The 23,929-nt window shown below is 43.2% G+C and overlaps 1 protein-coding gene across 3 annotated transcripts in view; it reads right to left on the minus strand.

Annotated features, from left to right (window-relative positions):
• Positions 1-23,929, minus strand: part of LRRFIP2 (LRR binding FLII interacting protein 2) — a 1,092,194-nt gene that overhangs the window by 263,129 nt on the left and 805,136 nt on the right. For 2 of the 3 annotated variants that reach the window (XM_069613205.1, XM_069613204.1), the window contains one exon: positions 6,203-6,295. The exons of the other annotated variant lie outside the window; for it this stretch is intronic. In XM_069613205.1, the coding sequence (XP_069469306.1) occupies positions 6,203-6,295 (93 nt within the window). The remainder of the gene's footprint in view (positions 1-6,202; positions 6,296-23,929) is intronic. 3 annotated transcript variants of the gene reach the window in all.

Here is a 23,929-nt window from a genome sequence, read left to right on the forward strand (position 1 = left end):
AAATTATATCTAAAGCACGAAGGAAAGCATGCAGGCATTCTTTATGTCTTCAAACACGCCAGGAATCCCCCGACCACAAAACGTCTCCCAAGTTCATTGCAAGCGCAGAAGGTAGACATCAAGGAAACCTTTAGAACAGAAATAGCAGCTTTACACTCTGAAAGGTCAGCAGCAATAGGAGATCAGAGGAAGGAGAAAGAATATTAGTGAACACCAAATGCAATAAGGCAGACATTGTAATGGAGATTAGGATTCCCAAGCTGGAAGAATAGCTCAGAGGTCTTTGAGACTGGGCAGAACGGAAGCCCTACAGCTTAAATGCAACGATTTAAACAACCAGGGCAACTAGAGCAAATCTACATGCGAGATTTCAGAAGGAAGATGCTGAAGCAGGCAACGTTCAAAACTGCATTTGGGAACTTTAAGAAATTATAGCAGGAACCTCGAGACACATGTCAAAATAGACTGAGTATAAAGGGTGGGTTCGATGATGCTTGAAAGGGATCCTCGGCCGAGTAAAAACGGCAAAGCTACACGATTTTCAAATTAAGGAAGCAATACTGAGGGAGGCCTGCAAAATGAGCCATATAGAATTCCTGGGTAAAATACCAAACAAATCAAGACCTAGCCGAGTGTTGAACTTCGGAGTATTGGTTGATGTATCTTCTCAGGAAGGTTAGTGGAGGTCGGGGTAAGACAGTATTGGTAGATATAAAAATGAAGTTTGTACGGTGGGCGAGGGACACTAGACAGAGGTGCAAGGTTACAGGGAAAATGAAGGGGCGAGACTCGGGGCAAAACAGAGAAATGACACGCTTTAAAGTTTGAGGATGTTTGAAACTATTGGCTCATTAAATGTGAGGGGACTCAATACTTCGAATGAGAGGATGGAAATATTTAAAGAAGGTTTCAGATTAAAGTAGGTACCCTACAAGAAACATTTGAGGAAGGGAGATCAAGACCGGCAGAAACACTCTCCGGTACAACTTCATTCCATGCTGAAAAACAACGAAGCAGGTGTGATCCTGATGCTTTAAGTTTGTTATATGGGAACAACAAATGATTCTGGTAGAGGAAATGTGAAGGTCTGGGGTGACCCAAGAGAGGATCCTTATAGGTTAGCATCTTTTTATGTTCCAAACTCAGCAGAAGTCATTTATTTTAGATTTTCTCAAAATACTAGAGGGATTTGTTGAGTGAGATCTGAATTCAGATATGTATCACACAATGGATAGAATGACAGACCTCAGATAGATTGAAAGAGAAAATAATGGATCTTAATTTAGTGGACATGTGGAGTTCATTGCATTCTCCGATGAAGGACTTTACCCACTTCTTACATGTACAGAAGTCTTATTCTAGAATTGATTAGCTATGTGTTTCTAGGTGACGGGCCGGACTGCTCAATAGACTAGACAATGAAACTATGACCGTATCGGATCATAGTATGGGTATAGTCAGTCTTATATTACAGCCTAGGTCAGCGGAAAACCCAGTCTACATGCCATCTAAATCGGTCTGTTCCCTTAAGTTCTTCTGTTCTGAAGAACTTAAGAGAACAATTAAGGAATGCCTAACAAAATAGTACATGGGATAAGTCAATGGGGACCTCTGGGACTTGGTGTCACCCTAAGCCTCCATGAAGCCTGCTCGACAGATGACAGCAAATCAGCCATTGGAGAAGCTAAAGGAAAGGGAACAGAATGCTAACCACAGCAGGGTAACAGATACTTAGCTGGGGTTAGGAATCAATTGCACATGTTAAGGGTATGGAAGGCTGAAAGTACATCACAGAGACCAGATTGCCTTCTTTACTGAGAGCTAGAGTTGGTAAAGCCTATATATGCACAATAGTCAACAGGAATGGTTTGAAGAAGGGAGAAAAATGGAGTAAAAAAAAAAAGGTTACAGAATGCTCCTCCTAAATCTTGTAAATCTGCATAAGTTGGCCCTGGTGAATAAAGAACGTTTGGAAGCACCTACAGAGCCCAGAGAGGTTCTATAGCCAATTAAGATGTCGGAAACAAGGCCCACAGATCGAATGGATTAACTGCTTCTTTCTACAAGACCCTTAATCATTACACTGGCCGTTCTTATGGTTAGGTTATTTAATTCAATTAGTGAGGGAGGGGCTCTTCCTGACTGACAGAGGCCCAAATAACAATCCTCCCAAAAATAGGTAAATAGCCCAAGTTATGAGCACCGTATATAAGACCATGCCTTATTAAACCTAGATGTTAAATTCTTGCCAATTGTCTGGAATCCCCTATGCTCACATTAGTTGATCCAGATCAATAAGGATTTAATTTGGGTAGAGGGACAGCAGATAATATCCACCCATTCCTTCATTTGGTGGATAAGGATAATAAATCCATAGTCCAGTCTTTGCTTCTTGCTTTAGCGGCCAGAAAAAGTGTTTGAAAAGGGTGGACTGGACGTTTCTGAAGGTGGTACTTTCTAAATTTAGCTTTGGCCCTTTCATGGTGAATAAGATTTTAGCTACTCCTCTAGGGTTTTAGTCAATGGCGATCCCACAGGTGCTTTTCAACTGCATAGAGGAACCTGCCTGACAGGCAAGTAATTTGGCCCTCCCATCCCGTTTGCATTAATAATGCAACCTTAAACGCCATTGCTATTACATTTGAAGTGATTACTTAAAATCAACCCGTTTGCCGATAATAGCATTGTGTCCATTAACAATCTATACTCTTCTTTGGCATATTTAGAAGAAGAATTACAACTTTTGGAGTGGTTTCAGGATTTAAAAGTAATGCGTCAAAGTCAGAAATGTGTAGTATCAATATCTCACCCAAAAAGAGTGAGATTGAAGCAGTTATCCATTTACAATGGCGATGGATAAAATCCAATATTTAGGCGTTGAATTCACATCCGACACGTCTGGCACCTCTAGAATGTAAGTATATGCCTCCACACTCATTCAAAAATAAATTTGCTCTCTAGGTTGATCAATACCAAGGTATACCGATTCCCTGATCCAAAGAGTCAATTAAGGAATGGGAAAGTATGTTACTTAGGTTTATGTGGGCTGCACAAGCCTCAAAAGTCTGACACTCTGTATGTTTCTAGGACTAAGGGGTGCTTAGCCATTCCAAGACTGCTTTTCTATTATTTGGCAACCCAAATTAAACCAATAATCAAATGGTTCCAAGTGTACTTGGGGAAGAAATAGTCATACATGGAGCAATCAATAGGACGCAGATATATTTATACGCAGCCTTGGTAGTCAGAAATTTGAGCTCTGCGGGCAATCACATCATTTTATCATAAATCAACTATGGAGGCTTGGTATTGGATTGGAAGACTCTGGGTCAAGTTACCTTTACATCACCCTATAATGCTCATCATCGCCAATGTGACTTCAAGCCGGGAAGACATGATTCAGAGTAGCTAGACTGCGCAGGTAAGGGATGTGCTAAGACTTGCGATCGCTTTGCCAGAGGATTTGTCAAGTCAGTTGAGAATTGCAAGAGGGATTATGTTTTATCAGAGGCGGATAGATTTATATACTACCAAGTACCCCTGTGGTATTTTATTCCACAGGTAGAGAGTTAATATCCAAAATCATTATACCATGGGAAAATATATTCCAGATGGCTACTACCTCCAAGTTATTTGCTATTCTGATTAATGGTGAGGGGGACATTGGACAAGAAGAGATTGGAAAGGGTAGAAAAAATCTTTACAGGATTGGAGGATGAAAACTAGAATATAGAAGGGTCTGCAGAATTTTCTTTTTTAAGACCAGCAGAAAAAATGCAGAAACCCATGCAAAAATACTGACAAAGTGTTATTGCACGCCGGACAAATTCCATGCAGCGGACACTAATATAGCTGATCTGTTTTGGAGGAACTGTGTTCCAAATGATACCTTACTCCATATCTTAGGAGAAAGCCCTGCTTTACAGTCCTTCTGGTTTGATAACTGATCTAGAATTAAGGAGCTATTTAGAGTAGATATTCCATTTAACCCACTTTATTACATCTTGGGCATGGAGGGTAAAGCGGTCTGCCCCAAAGGGCGAGGGTTAACCTGCCTCCTTTCCTACATGCTCTTGGATACTAAGCCAGTAACACTATCATACTAGGAAAAGAGCAACATTCCCTGGATAACATATTTGGATGAACCAAAATTCAGCTATAATAAAAAACATACTGTTATTATTCGGTGAACAAATAGATTTTTTTATGCAGGTATGGAACCCCTTTTTAGAATATGAAAATGATTATTTCCTTAGTCTGTTCTGTCTGAAAAGAGAAGATCTTCATCTGATTGAATTGCCTTGATGTAAATTGAAGATTGACAAGACTCATCATTGCTGTCTCTGTATAATGCTGTGTCTTGGGGGGGGGGGGAGAGAAGCGAGAGAAGCGAGAGAAGAGAAAGAGAGAGAGAAAGAGAGAAAGAGAGAAAGAGAAAAAGAGAAAAAGAGAAAAAGAGAAAAAGAGAAAAAGAGAAAAAGAGAAAAAGAGAAAAAGAGAAAAAGAGAAAAAGAGAAAAAGAGAAAAAGAGAAAAAGAGAAAAAGAGAAAAAGAGAAAAAGAGAAAAAGAGAAAAAGAGAAAGAGAAAGAGAGAAAAAGAAAGAGAAAAAGAGAGAAAGAGAAAGCGAAAGAAAAGAGCGAGCGAGAGAGAGCAAGATTTTACTGTTTAATTCTAACCAATACATTGAGAGGTTTGAATTTTAAATTTGTGATTAAAAGGTTTTGGAAAAACAGACAAGGATGGCAAATTCTAGTCATCAGAGACACAGCATAATATAATGTATAGTAGAGTGTTTACATAGTAATAAAATGTCCATGGGCATTTTAAAGAGTTCCACCGGGTCAACAGTGACTACAAATTTGCATTTAACAAAGATATCATTTTATGGAGCCTCCCCCATGTTAGATTTACTTCACGACACAGTGGAGTGTTCTCTCATTGCATGTCTTGAGAGGGCATAACAGATCGCCACATACAGAACCATTAGCAGCCAGTATATGCTTATCTCATCTCGGGGTATGTGGCACCATTGCTGCTTGTTGAGATGGAGGACTTGTTCAGATATTCTATAATCAAGTTGCAATACATTTTCATGATGAATTCCATACTGATCAGGATGTAGTTTCTTGGGTTACAAAATATGCTTCTAGGCTGTGCATGTCAGACCAAAGGACACTTAAGTGCACTGCCTTTCAAAATAAGATCCAAACGGTAAGATTTTGTGTGTAATCGCTTTCATCTATGCTCTTTTGTGAATCAAACAAGCCGTTGATTGTGTCACCGCAAATAAGAACCCGGAATGGTAGACTATTTATGCTGTCATCTGAATTGCATAGCACAGAAGAGCAGTAGATTTTCAAATATATATGTTTGATTTGATAGATGAACACAAAATCAAAGAAAATGGTTCCAAGAAGCTACGCTGTTTGAATATAGTATACAAGTGTTTCAATTCTATTTTAATATTTTGTTAAATTATTTGTGTATCGAAAGCATATCAACACTGAGTATGTGATGCAAGCAAAAATTGTGAGCTATTCAGAAAATACCTTGCTAATATTTCTCTACAACACCACAAACAGCTCAATATTAGTACCGACAAGTTTACTCAAAAATAAATGCAATGGCTGCATGCATTTAAATTATGACTGACACTTGTGTGTGGTTTGCTGAAAAACAAGGCAACTCGATCATTCTTCCATGCTTCAATATTTATTTAGGAATAGACTGATAACGTACCGTACAAAACTACAAATTTAAGGCACCTGCTTACTTCTGTATGGTAAGCAGAGATAGCCTGTTCGCATTTGAAAAGCCTGTAGAAATAACAGTAGGTGGAGAAGGAAACAGATTATGTGCTGCATGATGGGATTATTATCACTCATCTGTGCCACATGGTTAAATTGAAATCATGCCCATGGCAAATGTGGGAAGTCCAGTCAAAACAGACCTGTGATCCCACAAGATGAAATGTAGAAAGGGTTTTGTAGATACACATTCCCAAATCATGTATCCCAAAAAAAAAATGTACTTTACATTTACACCTTGTGTTACGAAGCCAGATATTTGAACCTGAGCCAAATATTACAAATCTAGCTTGCGTACAAGAGGCAATATACACATTACATTTAGTTTATCAGTCTATTGCTAAATAGCCACGCATCTGCCTAATCATAAACAGTGCCCTATTATTCCTCATACCCCAATTTTTTTATCTTTCCAATTAACTGTTTCCTGGAGGTCAAAAACCTCCCGAGTAACCGATTCAAGTTTCTGCTGCATGCTTTGATTCGCCTGGAGCAGACATAGGAAGAAAAAGAAACAGAGTAAAAGTAAAACGAAAGTGTAAAGAAAGTACAGTAGCAAAAGGAACACAAAGGACAGATTGCTCAATAAATAACGGCTTTTTTCTTCCCGTCATAGTATCCCAATCAAGTCAACCCATTGCATGCATCCGTTATCTAAAAAAGCCAAATAATAATTGTATAATGCATGCCAAATGAATGTTAATCATGAATATAACAAAACATGTTTATGAATCAGCTTCCTGTGTCATTAACATCGTTGCCCAGACAATGTTAAGAAGGTAGCTTCACTACACTGATGATGGAGGTCACTTACAGGTTTAGCAGCACTTCTGAAGCTAGGTTATTTGTTGTGGTTGATTGGACATATAAGGCGTGGCTAGAGTAAAGGGGTTCCATATAATAAAGTCGCCGCGAAAATGGCAGTTTAAAAAAAAAATCGTGGCAAAAAGGCTGTGGTGTGGCCCTTGCAATCCATGTATTGGATGTAGGGGACATCCCGCAACCCCTGGACCCATTATACCGCACAAAGAGAGCAGGGGACACCCCCGCTTCCCTTGTGTGGTATAATGTAAACACTTACCGGGTCACACCACAGCCTTTTTGCTGCGTTTATGTAAAAACGGCCCTTTTCCGGCAACCATATTACTGGATACCTGTATGGGAACTCTGGGGGAGCAAGGTGGCTTTAAAAAAAATTCAGAAATAATGTAGTATGCACTGCATAATATTCCTCGATGGTCATCACTTGAGCACAAAGAACAATGCATCAAAAGTACTACAAAACTTCTACACTGTAGAGATAAAGGCATATTAAGTTAAAACAACATAACCTACAAACATCTGGTAAGCTTTTAGCTATTTTACCAACAAGGCACGTCATAATTGCAAAAATCACAATTTCAATTACAAAATACAATACCTGTGAAAAACACATTTTAAAATCTGCAATACTAGAGACCTATTTAGAAACACTGAGCACATTTTCTCAAATATGCCACTTAAAAAACTGAACTTTTTACTACTTTTAGCCTCGAAATTCTGAGCAAACAGAACATGTAGTTCAGAGTTGAACTATCTACTGTTACAAGCAAGTTCAACACACCTTACTCTAAGATTTGTTTCAAAGTGTTTTTTGGACCACCATTAACTATCGCCACAAGGGGTAACTATGTACACAACAGTGGCAATAGTGTAGTTTAAAAGAAAAACACTAGTAGAGGTACAGTCTTTTGTGAATTATTTTTTATTAATCAGAAACACAAATGACAGCAAGATGGTTGCCCTAAGGATGCTAAAACACATTTTTCTCACTCAGTGTTTAGAACGCATGTCATAACAAACTAAAGGTATTGTGCACAATATAACAATGCATTTTTAACATGTATGCACTGTACCTGAATCATCCAGCGGAAGTCCAAGTCCTGGAAATACATTTCTAACAGTCACACAGGCTGAAACCATGTTAGGATGGCTTCTGGGTGGGTTGATAACAGATACAGAAAAGGGACTACAAGAGTAAGTGTACATCAGCAACCAGAGTAATGAGGATTAAAATCCCACTGTTAGGAAATCGTAAATCCCTATGAAAAAGCCATCTCCCGAGTATAATGTATGGAATGATCGGGCCCTGTACATTTCCTAAAGAGTGTTTCAACAAGGAGAATTTGGCAGTCATGTTTGCATGTATCCTCAATAATTTTCCAGAGTGGGAAACCACCCACAACGGTTCACAAAATGTATAATATATATAAAGATATATATATATCTCCTATGGTTAAGTTGCCGTAAGAAAAACCTATCAAATTCAGTACAACAACTATTTGAAAGGGACATTATAGTTACTTTGCACTAAGGACACCCTATCAATATTGTTGCAAGTACAACCGAAAACCCCCAGAAATTCACGAGTTATGGTAAGCTAAGCAACCATAACTTGCGCCACCACTGTGCACTGTTAAGATTAACACCCATGCCATAAAAAATGACATCACAAATGTCATTGATAACATCACATGTATTGCTCCCTCTTTGTTCACCGACATATCTAGGCAAGGTGATTTTCTTCATTGACAGTCAGGAATTAAACATTGAAAAGGTACTATATTTGTAGACCTTACCCTTCTCATATGTTCTTAAACTACTTTCCTTAGGGGTCAGGCACATCATATGATACATATACATAGGGGATGAAGCAAGGCTGAAACACAGCAGTGCATGAAGATAATCAGTTAGGCTATGAACACTTTATTAGTACTGCTGCTCATTTGCTTACTTTACTTTCCCTGTATATGCTCATATTTGTATGCAATGTGGTCTCTAGGTTTTGTGTGTAGTAGTACAATTATGTAGTAAGGGAGGCATTACTGCCAAACAACCTCGAGCCGTCGAAAGGCATGTTGAGAAGCCAGGCCTGCACGTCCAGTGAAAACCCCCTGACTTTCTCAAACACGCAAATCTGTGGAGTACCGTGCTTGCAGCCATGGATCTGCTGATGCTCTCAGCAGTATCCAGCCCTGCCTGGAGACACCCCCCTCCACATCACCTCCTTGCCATCCTTAATTATATTCAGAAAGCCTTCCCTTTTCTTCGCCTTCTGAAATATTTTCAGCCACCCCTTGAATACAGTCCCACAGGGTAGGGGTAAACCTGGCTAGGGTACAGATGACATTTGTGGACTTGGAGCCATACTGCCCAAGGTAAACACCTTGCGGGCCCAAGCGTCCACTTTCTTATCCTCTCTATCTGGGGGAATAGAGGGATAGGCTGACTGTCTGGAAGAAGTTGCAGCCTGGATCACAAGGCTCTCAGGTGTAGAGTGTTTCCTGAGATAATCAGGGTCACTGGAAGATGGTCTATACTTTCTAGTAAAGCTCCGATCAATAGCTGAACCAGCATCAGGAGTCTTCCAGTTAGCTTCTACCTTCCTTTGTAGGGCAACTGGGTCTTTTTGCGGACCCTGATTCAGGATGTCTGTCGTATCATCCTGCTCAAAGGTTGGAGAGTCCCTGCCCCACCCCATGAATTCAGTCACCTTGCTCATAAGGTTCCTGTACCCTGAATCAGCATGTTCTGAAGGGTTGGGTTTTGTAAACTCAACTCTGGTGACGTATCTAGACCACTGGCAGAGTGGAGGGAGTCGCAGAGGTCGTCTAACCTTCACTCAGGGTCAATTAGTTACTCAGGAACTTCTCTAGAGCCAAATTTGACTCTAAACAGACACATCCTTCTCAGAGGCACTTTCTTCTTAAAAAATAAGGACATTGACTTCAAAAAGTCAGACCTCGGTACAGGTTTGTAGATTTTTTCCTATAGCAGAATTTTTTCTCGAGGGATCCGAAGGAACCGTCAAAGGTTTCTTCGATGAAGTTACCTTGGACTTCGGCATCGAAGGGATCAGCGCTGATGGCATTGATGAAGACGTCGATCGACAACGTTTTATGTTTCTTCGACGGAACCAGGGATCAACTCGATTCCCGGGTTGAAGGCTTTGACTTTTTGTTGTCGGGGTCGAGAATGTTCAGACTCCGACTTACTACTTGCTGAAGTAGTTTTGGACCTGCCTGCGTCGTCCAAGGGAGCGACCGGTGTCTGACTTTTGCAAGGCTCTTTTGCGGGGGTCGAGGCTGCATTCTCAAAGATTTGCATCATTTCCACCCTGAAAGCATTCCACTTGCTGGGGGAATCCGACCTAGTCAGGCACCTCAGTGGAGGTGTATGATGCCGAAGAGGGAGACCTGTGATATCTCTTCTTTGACTTCTTAGAAGAAGACATTGAATAATTTCTCGACCGACTCCTCGATCGAGACCGCTTTGGATGTTTGTGCAGAGTCGAGACTCTGGACTCCCCGTTTATTTTGTATTTCTTTGAAGAGCCCTTCGAAGATTCCCGCCCCACCGCCAATTTACCTTTTGGTTCACAAAGACCTTTTTCATTCATAGACTGACAGGAGCCGCAGTCGTCGTTTCGATGGTCTTTACCCAAACACCAAAGGCAAACTTGATGATGGACATTTTTGCTCCACAGTCATGACGCTTTTTGAAACCCGGCTTAGGGGTTTAATGAGTAGATGAAGAGGAAATGTTTTCTCTAGGAAAAAACGAAGCGCGTCCTTGTCTCGAAGCAAAGATCAGAAAAACTGAACTGAAGCCAACGGGCGCGGCACAAGCTATTTGTTTTTTTTTGTGTGTGATTTATTCAAACCTTAACAAAAGTTATACAAATAGAGAAAAGGATAAAAAAAAAAAAAGTGAAAACATTTTCACAAGTATTTACATAAGACTGCATAAAATTGAACCAAAAAAAAACAATATCAGGAGACAGACATCAGAAATTAGGAAAAATTAGCAAAAAGAGTAGTAAAAATAAGAGTTTTCCAATATATATCATAAGAAAATTAATTTACTGGCACTCTATAGGAATAGGCTTGTTACCACCAAAGAGACAGAAAACCAGAACTTATCAATAACACCCAAGACTGTCTGAAAAAATGGCCAACTCAGTATGACGCAATTTCCCTATGGGATAGCTAAATCAAACTAACTTCAGTCTTTTGAGGAAGCCTGAGAGAGCCAAACCCTCTTGCGTGTTTTGGACATTTAGGCCACGTTGTCAAACTGTATCCATGTAGTAGCAAGAGTAATAATCATTCAGTGTGCCCAGACAAGAATTCCTCAAATCCTTCAACTGTACAAAATACATAAGATGTTTAGCCGATTCATTTTCTAAGTTACATAATTTACAAAGGCTTTCCTCCATGGATATTTGGTTTCTTCTCAGTAAAATGTGTTTAGTTGGGAGAATGTTCCAGCGCTGCCCTAGCAACAGACCCGGATGGTACTGATATGGGAAAAGAGTAAGGATTTTGGAGAGGCATCCTCATTTCTTGTGCTCGTGAGCTAGTCGAGTTATTGAACTGTATGAATGGAAATTATCTCATGTAAAGAGCCAGCCCTGATCTAGCAACCTTTTTTTAGTTAAAATTGGGTTGTTAGTTAAGGTTTCCAAATTTGAGTCTATACTTTGCAGGATGCTGTTACAGTAATTGCTAAATTTCAATAAAAACCCAGAGGAGATTATGTTATGCCCTACCAGTTCATGTAAGGTATTTAAGGTAGGGTCCTTAATTTTAGCATATAAGGTAAGCATCCTCCACTGTACATGAGCCCAAAGAGAGATGTAACCCAACTCATAGAGGATAGCAGTAAGAGGGACCGCGTTGGGAATTCCAAGGATCAGTCTCCAGATTCGACATTCTATTTTGTTCAACTTACAATATATTACATCAAAACACAGTTCTAGACCATAAACCAGCTTAGGAACAATCTTCCCTTCAAAGAACATAAGAGCAGGTTTTATTGAGAATCTCCCATATTTGAGATTGATTTTCAGTATTTGGTTTTCCAAAAGTTTAGCTTTATGTGTTAGGATCTCCAACTGGGTTTTGGCTCCCTTCTGTGCGCCAACGTAGCAGCTCAGGTAGCTAACATACGGGGCTATTTGTACAACTATGGACGTTGACACGCCACAGCGGCCCCCGAGAAACAGACGCCATGACCTGGTGCACAGCGCCCTCTGGCAAAAAATAATCTGAAGCAGTGAAGTTGGCGAGATAAGACTATCATAGATGAGGAATACGTGGGAGGACACAATCCATTCGAAATTTAGCTTTGAGACTTCGCATTCTCTGTGCTCTTTGATTGCTTTTTCCCCTTTGGTTTGCGCGTGTTCAGAAGATTTGGCATTTTGATTTTCTTTTCACTCCAACCTCATGTCTTTCCACAAATCCATTTTAGAGTTATTCTGGTCTTTTGTTTTTATTTGCCCTTGCCTGTGTCCATCCAGTTTATTGCTTTGCTGCTCCATTGTTTCGAAGTCATTCTTTTCTTTTTTTTCTTTTTGGGATTACGGTTTGCTGGTTTGGGCATTTCATGTTTTTAAAAGGCATAACAAAAGACAATCAAGTGGACATGAAGTCTAACATGATAGGAAATGACCTGGAAGACAATTCACAAGCCTGTTTGATTGAAGGAAAGCTTTCTTGCAGAGGAAACCCCTATATCACTTAACCAAATACTGAATGCTGGGGATAATTGGAGAACTGCAATTCCATTTACTTTCAAGATCCATGGTGTGAAGTTATTCATTTGTTTATAAGTAATACTTTCTATAAAGCATCTAGGGGAGTTTGACAAGGGTGCGTCTTGGCCTCTTGTCTTTTTAATTTATATATGTTCCGATATTGGTGACTATTTAACGCCAGCAACATTAGCCTTGCACAAACTTTTTTTTTAAACTTGTTTATTTTAAAACCAGCACACAGATGACAATTAGGTTAACAGACATCAGACAACTAGTCGCCTCCAGTTCAATATTCGAGTATGCCCTGGACACCTCCATCCCCACCACACCCAGCCATTGTCGGAATCCAGCGCTGCAAGGGCAAGAGCTGGCTCCCCGCCGTCCGATTGAAGGGCCGTTGTGACCAGGCGTGGTTTATAAATTAATTCCAGGAAATTCTGGCCGCAGTCAAACACGGGCACCCAGGTGTTCGAAAAGTGGTGGAGCAGGCTAATGTTGGGCGCAGAGATTTTCTCGGCTATCAAAATGTCGCAGAGTTTTAGCCACCATAGGGTCATCAATGGGTCTTCCAGGGATTTCCATGTATGTGCCACCATAATCTTAGCGGCAAGCAGCAGTTGTGTAAAGAGGGTCGCTTTCCTGCCGGTTCTCTGATAGGTACTTAGGTACTTGGAATTGGGACTCCCAAGAGGATAGGTTATGGCTCCAATGGAATCGCCACCTGAGTAATGTCTGCAATGGTAGCAATGCATTGGGATCAAAACTCCTGTATCAATGGGCATGTCCACCACATGTGCAGGTAGGACCCCGGGAGGCCACAGCAGCGCCAGCATACGGCGTCTAGGGTCTGGTTGATGTGGTGTAGGTGGAGCGGGGGGGGGGGATACTACCATTGTAGGAGTAATATACGTGCGCCCTCCTGGTTGGTGATACAAAAGGAGAATGAGTGCGTCCTTGACCAGTTGTCTACCCAGGTCTGGTCCTCTATCGGGTGCCCGAGGTCCGCCTCTCACTATGACATATAGGAGGCCCTAGCAGCAAGGAAGTCCACCTGTAATAACCGTTAGAGGGACGAGATTTTACCCAGAGCTGGTGGTTCTGCGACTTAATTCGAGGGGGCTAAGGGCATGTGATACAGCCGAGCGGGTCAGCGGATGGGAGCACCAGTGTCAGAGTTGTGAATAGGTGAACCTATCTGTTTCTGCCAGCCGGAAAGGCATTCTTGCATTGCTCGAAGGTGCACGGCTGGTTCTACTCAGAGCTGACCTAGGGAACTAAGGCCACCCGCAATCCAGTTCTTAAAGTTCAAGAGGCAGGATCCCAGTGCGAAGGCCGGGTTGTGAAAGACTGGGGGAAGAGGGGCATAAGCCTCCTGGGATGCCTTTATATTTGCGAGCCCAGTCCCATGCTCTCAAGATGTGTTTAGTGGAGAACAGGGTGCCTGGCCATGACCGGCACAGGGGCGGGAGGGAAGGTGTGGAAGGAAGCATAGGGGGCAGAGCAAGCAAGACTGTTCAATCTCTGGCCATTTCGGGCGCCCTGAAACGATGGCCCAGGCCTGGGTGTGGGCTATCTCTGCCGCCACCTGATATTTCTGGAGGTCAGGGACCCCTAAGCATCCAAGCCTGGAACTGCTCATCATGGTCCTCTGATGGACTCGCAACTTTTTACCCCTCCAAATGAAGCAGAATATTTTCCTTTGTAAGCGCTGGAGCTGGGGCCACGAGATTGTAGTGGGGAGGGATGTGCAAGCATAGAGAAACCATGGGAGGAAATTCATTTTGCAAGCAGTGATATGACCAAGGAGCTAAATCTCTTGCGGCAGTCATCGGCCGAGCGGCCGAGGTCCCTCTCCAAGTCTTTGAAGAGTGAAGAGAAGTTTGCCCGATAGAGGTCTTCTGGGCGGGCGGGAATCTGGGCCCCCAGGTAGGGAATAGACTCCTCGCTCAGTCAAATCAGGCATAGGGATCTAAAGGACTCCCGGTCCCCTCCAGCTCCAGCCCAATCCCGCTGATTTCCCAAAGTTGATGGTAAAGCCTGATACGCCCCCCAAACTTATGGATCTCAGCAAGGGCTGGCCCCAGTGAAGCAGAAGTGTCCATTATGGATAGCAACACATCAGCATAAAGTGGGATTTTGTGTTGGGAGGGGCCCACTTGGAAGCAGTTGTCCCGGGGGTTTAGACGGATTCGCTGTGAGAGGCTATGTCAACGATTTTATAATCTTCGATAGTACTGAAATTGGCCCCCAGGGTCTTTTGAATGCTTTTAATTACTTTGCAAACGCTCATTCTTTAAAAATTTCCCTGTACTTTAAAGAAGCATTTGACTTCATTTTGTACAAACTATTTAAAAGAAGTCCTGGAACGAGTTGAAACCTTTATCTATCCGGGCTTTCCTATTATCTCCAAAAACCACTAATCGCAAATCAGAGAATGGCTGTACTGCCGAGCCGTTGCATTATCAAATCAAACGATGTTGGACACGATTTGGTAACATTTCTTTCATTCCAACCTTTGCATTTTGTGACAGAAAGATCCTCCCAATTATGTTATATTGGATTGAGGTGCACTTTTTTTGGGTGGTGAATATTTTAGCTAAATTGGAGGGTATTAATTCCTTGACAATTGGAGCCAACTGGAGACTTCACTCTGTATAGGAATATTATCTGCCCTGCTCCTGACTCTCCCTATTGTGATTTGGATAACTTGATTGGGGGTGAAAAGCAGCAAACTTTAAATGAATTGGTCGAACATTGTTTGAGCTTGTTGAAAGTAATGGAAATGTCAAAAACTGATTTGATTACAATTCCAGTTAAAGTCAAGCTGACTCTTTATACTCGTGAATGGATTAATATTGTTGAAAAAATGCACTCCTACAAGTCAGTAAGCCACCTTGCTAAGGAGCATACAGATTGTGGCACTTTAGCATATTATCTCTCAATTTACCTGAGTCAACTTGTTTGGTCAATCTTTAAAATTTAATTTGAACTTCTACTACACCAAACAAATTATAATTAGGTATTTATGTTCAGTAGAATTAGCCAATTATAGATTTTGCGGTTTGTTGGACTTGGAAGACTTAAAGCATTTGCTAATTATGTGCCCTGCCCGACAGGGAAGCGTACACTCTACTTTTATAAATGTACTGGTATGCTGTATCTAGACAGTTGAGTCTCTTTGGAAAGATTGTGGCAGGAAGAAATAACTCAATGGTGCTGCTGTAGTTGGTTTTATTAAAAGCTTGGAGCTAAACGAGTGCCTGACCCAATGCATTTTGTAAATCTGATTAGTTAAGGTATGAGAGAAACACCAATTGATTAAATATGTCGATGTTTGGAATTTGAGTAACTTGATAATTGTAACTGATATTTTTAATTGCTTTGATGAAGTTTGTTAAGTAAGGTTTTATAGATTGTAGTATTCGGTAACTGAAATTGATTGTGCCATCTTCTTTTGATAAATGTTTTAATCGTTGTGTAATTAATGATGTTAATTTGTCTTGTTAAAGGCTATTTTACCAAACAAGAAGAAAAAACATGCATGTTTTGACAGGATTTTTAAAGGTTTTTGGTCCAAAGCAAAAAACAGGACAAAAAAGGAAATTAAAGCAGGTTTCCTGAAGGAAATTAGTTGTGAGTTTATGCGTATTTTCAAAAGATGTTCCGCCAAGGATTGCAGAAGGAAAAATGCTCACAGCAGACAGTAGAACCAAAATATCCTTAACTTAATGGGGAATCTTTGAAATAATGTTTTGTTAGCAAGAAAGTTTATTCAAAATAAAAGTTTATGGTCTGATGTAGTATAATATAGTAACCAAAAGTATTACTAAAGAGCCATCCTTCTGGAATGCATCCTCTCAGCAGTACCAGCAGTCTTCAAACCATGCTTGCTGGTAAATAAACAACCAATGTTTAAACAGACTAGATTAGCGGGCTGCAACTTCGCTTTTGTAGACAAACATTTCTCGACTACAACTCTAATCCACCCTAAATGAGCATAGTCAATGACGACTACCATGTAGTCCAAATCATCTGGAGAGCCACAGGTTGTATACCCGTGGAATGGTATAAAGGTTTTCAAAAGTAGATAAATCTACCAAGATACACCACCAACTCTACTCTTGAGCTAGCAAGGAGCATTCTTCTTTAGACTTGTGTGTTTTCTCTCAACTATAATTTACCAAGTTACTGCATACAGGCTATTGAATGCCTATCTCCTCTGCATCAGACGGTAAGGGGAAGGCCTCTGTCGGAAACAAATGACTCAGCAATGACCGTGCTAAACAGCAGCATTGCCTCAGGTGGCGCTGAGCTTGCAACTTTATCTCTAATACAGTCACAGGAAGGCCCAAGGAATCTGCTGCCTTAAAAAGAGAAAGTCACCCGAGAAAGATAGGGGGCGATTGCCACACAACATGGGTGAAATATCACGACCACTGGAGTAGCAAAATCCTTCACTGATGTCCTCAAGATCAGGTTCCTTTGGCAAAATTCTTAGTGAGCAGGCCCACAACTATCACACGTGCCATTTTTAAACAAAAATGGACCAGATTGTTGGGGTAATCAGGAAGGGACCCCATGATTAAGAGTGGTTTGTGTTGCACATGCCATATTAATTACTTTGGGTTGGCAGCGAACTGGGCGCTGTGTTGCGATTCGATATGTATCGAGCGGATCTAAATATGGATGGGGTAGGTTACTTTTAGTGTACCTGTACATTAGAATTAATACAAATTAGATTTGCACACGTGCAGAAAGATACAATGTTAACATAATCACGATCTACACACGGGGTGCACTGGAGTACATGGAAACCGGGAGACAGAGGGTTACTGGGAGACAGAGTTTCAATCTGCATGCAGAGGGAGACCGGTTCAGAGATGCCACAGTACAGAAGGAAATGAGATACATTACTCACCGTAATCGTATTTCTGATGCTTGTATCTGCTTAGATTCACATGCTGTGCATAGGCCGGCATCTAGTGGAAGTTGCAGAGTATTACAGTTTGTTTTTTGAAACTCGAAAATGGGCGTTGACACAGGGCGTGCCAGTAATACTATCCCTAGTGTGACGTCCACTGTACCCATGATCCCTCACGCGTCTAGGACCACCAGATTGTGTTTTTCCTTTGTGACATGAGGTAGCATGAGGAGTAGCGCGAGTACAGATAATCCAAGCAGATAGATGTTAGGGAGAATTCTCTCTTTAGGCTGAATTTCCTAACCTGGTGAGTCCCCCAGCAGCTTTGCTGGATTTCTGGAGTTTGTTTTTTCCTCCTGCCAAGAGTGAGACTCTTTTCCTCCCACTCTTGGACATGATTAATGGTATTCCTTTTACTGGTAATGTGTTTTATGGGCTATGTGGTCCTTTACATCATAGGGTCTCATGTGTTTTTCCTATGTGTGTTACACAGCACCCTCCGTGCAGTAACACAGGGGTGTCAAAGTGACACCCCACCATAGACTCCATACCCTGGGACTGACTACTGTCTCCCAGGGCATGTAAAGTCACCATTGGCTTTACTAGTCCGAAATTATTAACAGAAACCAGTACAAACCATCATATTGTGGACGTACTGGTCAGGGCAATTCGATTGCCCCGGGGTCTGTTAGTCGAGGGGGCACGTCTCCGTCCCCCTTAATCGAGTTTTGGCTGGTGGAAGTGAAAACTACTTTTTATATTCGACCGCAAATATTTTCCTATGGGATTTTCCCATTGTTCGAGGCTACCAACTGTAATTATTTAATTCTCATAGCCTCGAACATACCGCCGGTTTATTTAATTAATATTAATTCTCCGGTTGGTATTTTTTGCCAAGACTCGATTCTAAAATGGCGTTTGTGTTCTCTTCTGTGACTCCAACCCAAGTCGTGCCCTTTGTTCCACTTTTTTGGCGGGCTTCTCCACAGAAGCCTCCAAAAGTGGTGCCACTCTGTCTGGGTACCACAGGGGGTGTGGGAGGGGGTTTAGGCCCCCTGGACCGAGTTACCTTGGTAACTCAGGTCGCACTCTTGTGTGATTGGCCCAAGTGGTGAGCCGGCCGGCTCACCACTTAGCATGTTTGATTGACAGCTAGGCTGAGTGAATGGGGGTTTTCTGCATAAAAGCAGGGCTTTGGGGACAGGAACTTCAGAAGTCGCCACAGGACCTGAGAATCCGACGAGGGAGAAGCTGAGCCGGCCTACCACAACGACACCACCGGTGGAGCCCTGCGGAACCGACTCACAACTTCCCGACGACAGAGAAGATCTCCCGGCTGGAGAGGCTTCTTCCCCTGACTGGTGAGCACAACCAGTTTTCCTTTCCTTCTTCGCACCCCAGCCCGGTTTGTGGTCGAACTGCCGGTGCCAAGCACCCCGGCAGCCGGATAGCCACTCACCACTGAACCGCGAATCACCGGACCACTCCTTGTACCTGAGAAACTCTGCTGCTGGTTTCTTCCCTGGCAGTGCAACGGACTCCTGTCTTCCTCCACGACGAGATCCTCTTCCCCCGGACGAAGCACCGACTTGCACCCGCTGCCAGGGACAACTGCCTCCGCTGTAGCGTTCTCACCACTTTAAGGTACCGTGTCCGCCAGGCCTCCCTTTCTAAAGATTGCTACAAGGTAATAACTCCTTAACCTTCTGGACTGGGCTGGCCGCCTTGACCCTCTAACTGGTCCCTTTCTGTGGTCCAACTCCTTTTTGAACCTTTACAAGACCTTTGTGCATTTCCACCATGTGACCTTGGACACATTTCGTTTGGATCCTCTGAAAGTGGATCCGGCTTCTTGAACTCTAACTTCACGGTTTTACTTTGCTTTCCTCCCTTGTTGTGTTCTTGAAAAAGTGTTGGGATCTGTTTCAATTTGTTCTCTGCTTTCTCTCCCTTTTTAAAACAAACTATTAGAGTGCCATCTACGTTAAGCGCTCACCGCGGTCTGAAAATAAGTGGGGCTTTACTTAAGACTTGTCTAATATTCTTTTAAGGTAGTGTACATCTTTTAGTGACCGTGTTTTTTAAATTGCTTACTATTAGTGCCTGTGTGTTTTTCTAGATGTGGTTTTAAATAAATAATTATCTCTTTTACACCAAGCCCTGGTCAGTGTTTACTTGTTCTATTGTGTCCTCTTGACCTTTTGTGAATACTCTGTATACTGCCTAACTCTTCTTGAGGGAAGTCTGACTGCTCAGCCACAGCTACCAAGTGAATCTGTGTGGTACAGACTGCTACCAAGTGGGTTTACTGCCAAACACCTGTTGTCCTAAATCTTTTGCAGTGGTCCCAGATGGAACTGCACAGGTTTCTGCCTAACAATAGATAGAAGATAAGACTACAAGCATCCATGCGCGCCTTCTCTCAGAGGGGAGGAAGGGTGGGTCGCATGTGAATCTAAGCAGATACAAGCATCAGAAATACGATTACGGTGAGTAATGCATCTCTTCTGAGGCTTGTGGAATCAGCTTAGATCACATGCTGTGCATAGATTAGCGAGCAGTGTTAGAAGGAGGAGGTGGGATATGAGGAGGCTCATGAGCAAATAAATGTCTTAGAACCGCTTGTCCCACTTGAGTATCTGTCTTGGAACGGGTGTCAATGCAGTAGTGCTGAGTGTAACGCTCACCCGATTCCCACGGAGGCGCAGGTCTGGCTTTGAGTGCTGATGCTTCTTCAATGGTGAAGCGCAGGACTCTGAAGATGGACAGGAAGGGCCCTCTACCCTGGCTTCTCCGGCTCGCAGGAATATTCCCCTGTGCGTGAAAAGGGAGTATTACCTACTGACTGAGTTATGCTCAAGCCTCCCACTCTCTTCCAACCCTCCACAATACCCTTCCACGATTCCCCGTGAAGTCTCACCTTAGGGTCAGGAAGGATGAGCTCTCCATCCTGCTTCTGATGCAGGGGCGCGTTGAAACCCAGTTACTTCACTGGATTGAGGATTGATGGGAGATCAGGTAAGCTTGACTATTCAGGTAAGGCTCTGTAAAAGTTCTGTTGCAAGTTCAAAAGTCCAAGCTTAATAATAATGTTCATTGTCTTTTTGCAGCAAGCGCTAATGCTTATGTCTTTTTTCCCCTTAGGGGCCGTGGTTCGGAATGCCGGAGACATGGCACCGACCCGAAGTGAAACGTGCAGTTCCAGTTCCAGTAAATGGCAGGTTAGTTCTGGATGAGCGCTCGGGAACTGTCTTTGCATACGCTCATTCAATGTCTTTGTCTTTTTTCCCCCATAGGGGCCGGGGTCCGGAAAATGCCTGGAAGCGGCAAGACCCGAAATGAAATGGGAATGACCCAACAGGTAAGTCTTATTCCCTTCCTTCTCTCACCTCTTATTCTTGTCTTTTTCTCTAGGCGCTGGGAAGTGGCTGTGTATCCGGATGATCGCTGCTGAAGATGGAGGAACCCAGGAAAGGTGAGTGAAATGCAGCGCTGCAGCGATCGTAACGAAATGCTTTTAAAAATGATGTCTTCCCCTTCAGGATCGTCGGTGATGTCTCTGTGGTGCAGATTTAGCTGGTAAGGTCTCTGGTCTACCTTTGCAGGTGACCCAGGATGCTGACAGGCGTGGCTGAAGTCCAGATGCAGGAGCTGACACGGTGAGCGTCCAGCTGCGAGGAGCAGAACAACGCAAAGCTTGAGTTGCTGATCGGGTGTGGTTTAAATAGCTTTGGAAGAAGTCCGAAGTGTGTATCCTTCCTCTGATCAGGTATGTATCCTTCCCCGACCACACCCGGGTGGAAAGTAGTCCCACAGGTAAAGTAGATCCATTCAGACCTCAAGAGGGCCTGGATGTGGCAGCATGGTCTGCATCAGGTAAGTGCACATTAAAACACTTGAACACTTGTCTAGCTTTATGAGCCTGGCGCCTAAGGCGCCAGGACAGAGGTCCAACATGAGCCTGGCGCCTAAGGCGCCAGGACTGCGTCCAAAGGGCCCCAGCTTGGGCCCGCTGGCACTCCCCTGGGGGAAATGATGCCTGCCTCTGGGGTTGCTGGGTCGGACCTGGCTCCTTGGAGGTAGGCATCATGACTCTGAGTAAAAGTGTGAATAGAGCTCCAAGTAGCTGCTTTGCAAATGGTGTCAAGGGGTACATTTGCAATGAAAGCCAGAGAGGCCCCGATGCCTCTTGTAGAGTGGGCTCTTGGCGTGAAAGGCAGAGTTTTCTCAGAAAGGGAGTAACACAGCTGGATGCAGTTAACAATCCACTTAGAGATGGCACCTTTAGAGACGCGATCCCCCTCTCTGCCCGTAGCTACGGAGACAAACAGCTGGTCTGTTTTCCTTAGCGTTCTGGTTTTGTTTACTTAGTAGAGGGCCGCCCTACACACATCTAGGGTGTGTAGTTTCACCTTAGCCGAGCTTTGTGGGTTTTGGAAGAAAACCGGAAGCTCGATGGACTGGTTCACGTGGAATTTGGAAATAAACTTAGGCGAGAACCTAGGGTGTGTACGCAAAACCAATTTATCCTTGTGGACTGTAAAGAAAGGATCCTGCACTGACAGAGCCTGAATTTCACTGACCTTTCTTATGGATGTAATAACTACTAAGAAGGCTGTCTTATAAGTCAGGTGTTTGAGACTGCTTTTAAGCATGGGTTCGAATGGGGGGCCCATGAGTTTAGATAGAACCACATTAAGGTCCCACCCTGGTGGTGGGTTTGAAATAGGAAGGTGAAGTCTCTTTACTCCTTCCATGAAGGCTTTTACCACTGGAACTTTCCACCACGACACCTTGTTATGGGAGGTGGTGTATGCTGACAGAGCTGCCAGATGCACCTTCAGTGAGTTAAAAACCAGTCCTGCATCCAGCAGGTGGAGCATGTATGTAACAATAGTTGAAGGAGTGCAATCAACTGGGTTGATTTGTTTAGTCTGGCACCAGATAACGAATCTCTTCCACTTGTCAAAGTAGCAGTGCCTCGTATTAGGCTTCCTAGATTCTTTTAGGATGTCCATACATCTTTGAGGTAAATTGAGATGTCCAAACTCTATGACCTCAGGAGCCATGCTGCTAGGTTCATTGAGTTGGGTAGAGGATGTACTGTTTGACCTTGATGCTGGGACAGTAGGTTGTACCAGCCCGGGAGTTTGATGGGTTCGCACATCACTAATCTGTGTAAGTGTGGGAACCACGGTTGTCTCGCCCACATGGGAGCAACTAGGACGAGCGTCATCGATTCCCTGTTCATCTTGTTGACCACCTTCCTGATGAGGAGTTGGTGGAAAAGCGTATGCAAACATCCCTGACCAGTTCATCCACAGGGCGTTCCCCTGGGAGTCTGGTTGTGGGAATCTGGACGCGAATCTTGGGCATTGTCTGTTTTCGCTTCTGGTGAATAGGTCTATGGTGGGGGAACCCCACTGAGAGAAGAGATCTTCTACGATTTCTCTGTGTAGACACCATTCGTGTTCCTTTGGGAGGGGATCTCTGCTCAGTGCATCTGCTAGAGAATTGGAACCTGTACATGTTGCAATGACAGGAAGATGTTCCGTTTGAGTGCCCATATCTAAATTCTCTAGGCAAGTTTGGACAGATTTGGCGAACAAGTCCCTCCTTGTTTGTTCAGGTAGAACATGGCTGTAGTGCTGTCCATCCGGATTTGTACTGACCGATTCAGTAGGTAGGGCTCGAAGGCTTGAAGCGCTTTGAATACTGCCAGAAGCTCTAGCAGATTGATGTAATTCTTGGCTACTGATTGAGACCAGGGACCCTGAGTCGTGTGGTGGAGATGGTGAGCTCTCCACCCTTTTAGGCATGCATCGGTTGTGACTACCGCCTGTATCTCAGGGTCTTAAAAGGGTTTCCTGTTGGACAGATTTTTTCTTGTCCACCAGTGAAGGCTTTGTACAAGTGTTGGCAAAACGACCAGTAGATCGTCCCACTGTCCACTTGCCTGAGACCACTGTTTCGCCAACTATTCTTGCATGGGACGCATGCGCAGGCGCGCGTGGGGGACCAGGTAAATACATGACGCCATCATGCCTAGCAAACGCATTGCTTTGCGTACCGTTATCTGGCGACCGGCCTGATATTGAGGAATTTGCAGTAGTATATTCCGAATTCTTTACTCTGATGGAAAGGTCAACCCTTCTTGTGTTACTAGGATAGCTCCTAGGAACTGTTTGGAGGTGCTTGGCACCAGACTTGACTTTTTCTCGTTTATTGAGAAACCCAACTCGAAGAGGTCGATTGTTCTTTGAATGTTTGTTCTGCAAATAGCTGGGGTTTCCCCTGCGATGAGCCAGTCGTCCAGGTAAGGGTACACCGGGATTGCCTCCCTGCGTAGGTGTGCTGCCGCCACCGCCAGTACCTTGGTGAATACCCTTGGAGCTGAAGCTATCCCGAAGGGCAGTACTTTGAACTGGTAGTGCCGACTGTCCACCTTGAACCGCAAGTACTTACTGTGCGCTGGGAACATGGAAATATGAAAATAGGCATCTTTCATGTCCAATGTTGCCATGTAGTCCCCCTTTTTTAGAAGGGGGATTACCTCTTGGAGCGTTGTCATGCAAAACTTTTGGGGTTCGACATATTTGTTTGCAGGCCGTAAGTCTAAT

Source organism: Ambystoma mexicanum, chromosome 5p (genome assembly GCF_040938575.1).
Source record: "Ambystoma mexicanum isolate Mex_15411 chromosome 5p, UKY_AmexF1_1, whole genome shotgun sequence".
Taxonomy (NCBI): domain Eukaryota; kingdom Metazoa; phylum Chordata; class Amphibia; order Caudata; family Ambystomatidae; genus Ambystoma; species Ambystoma mexicanum.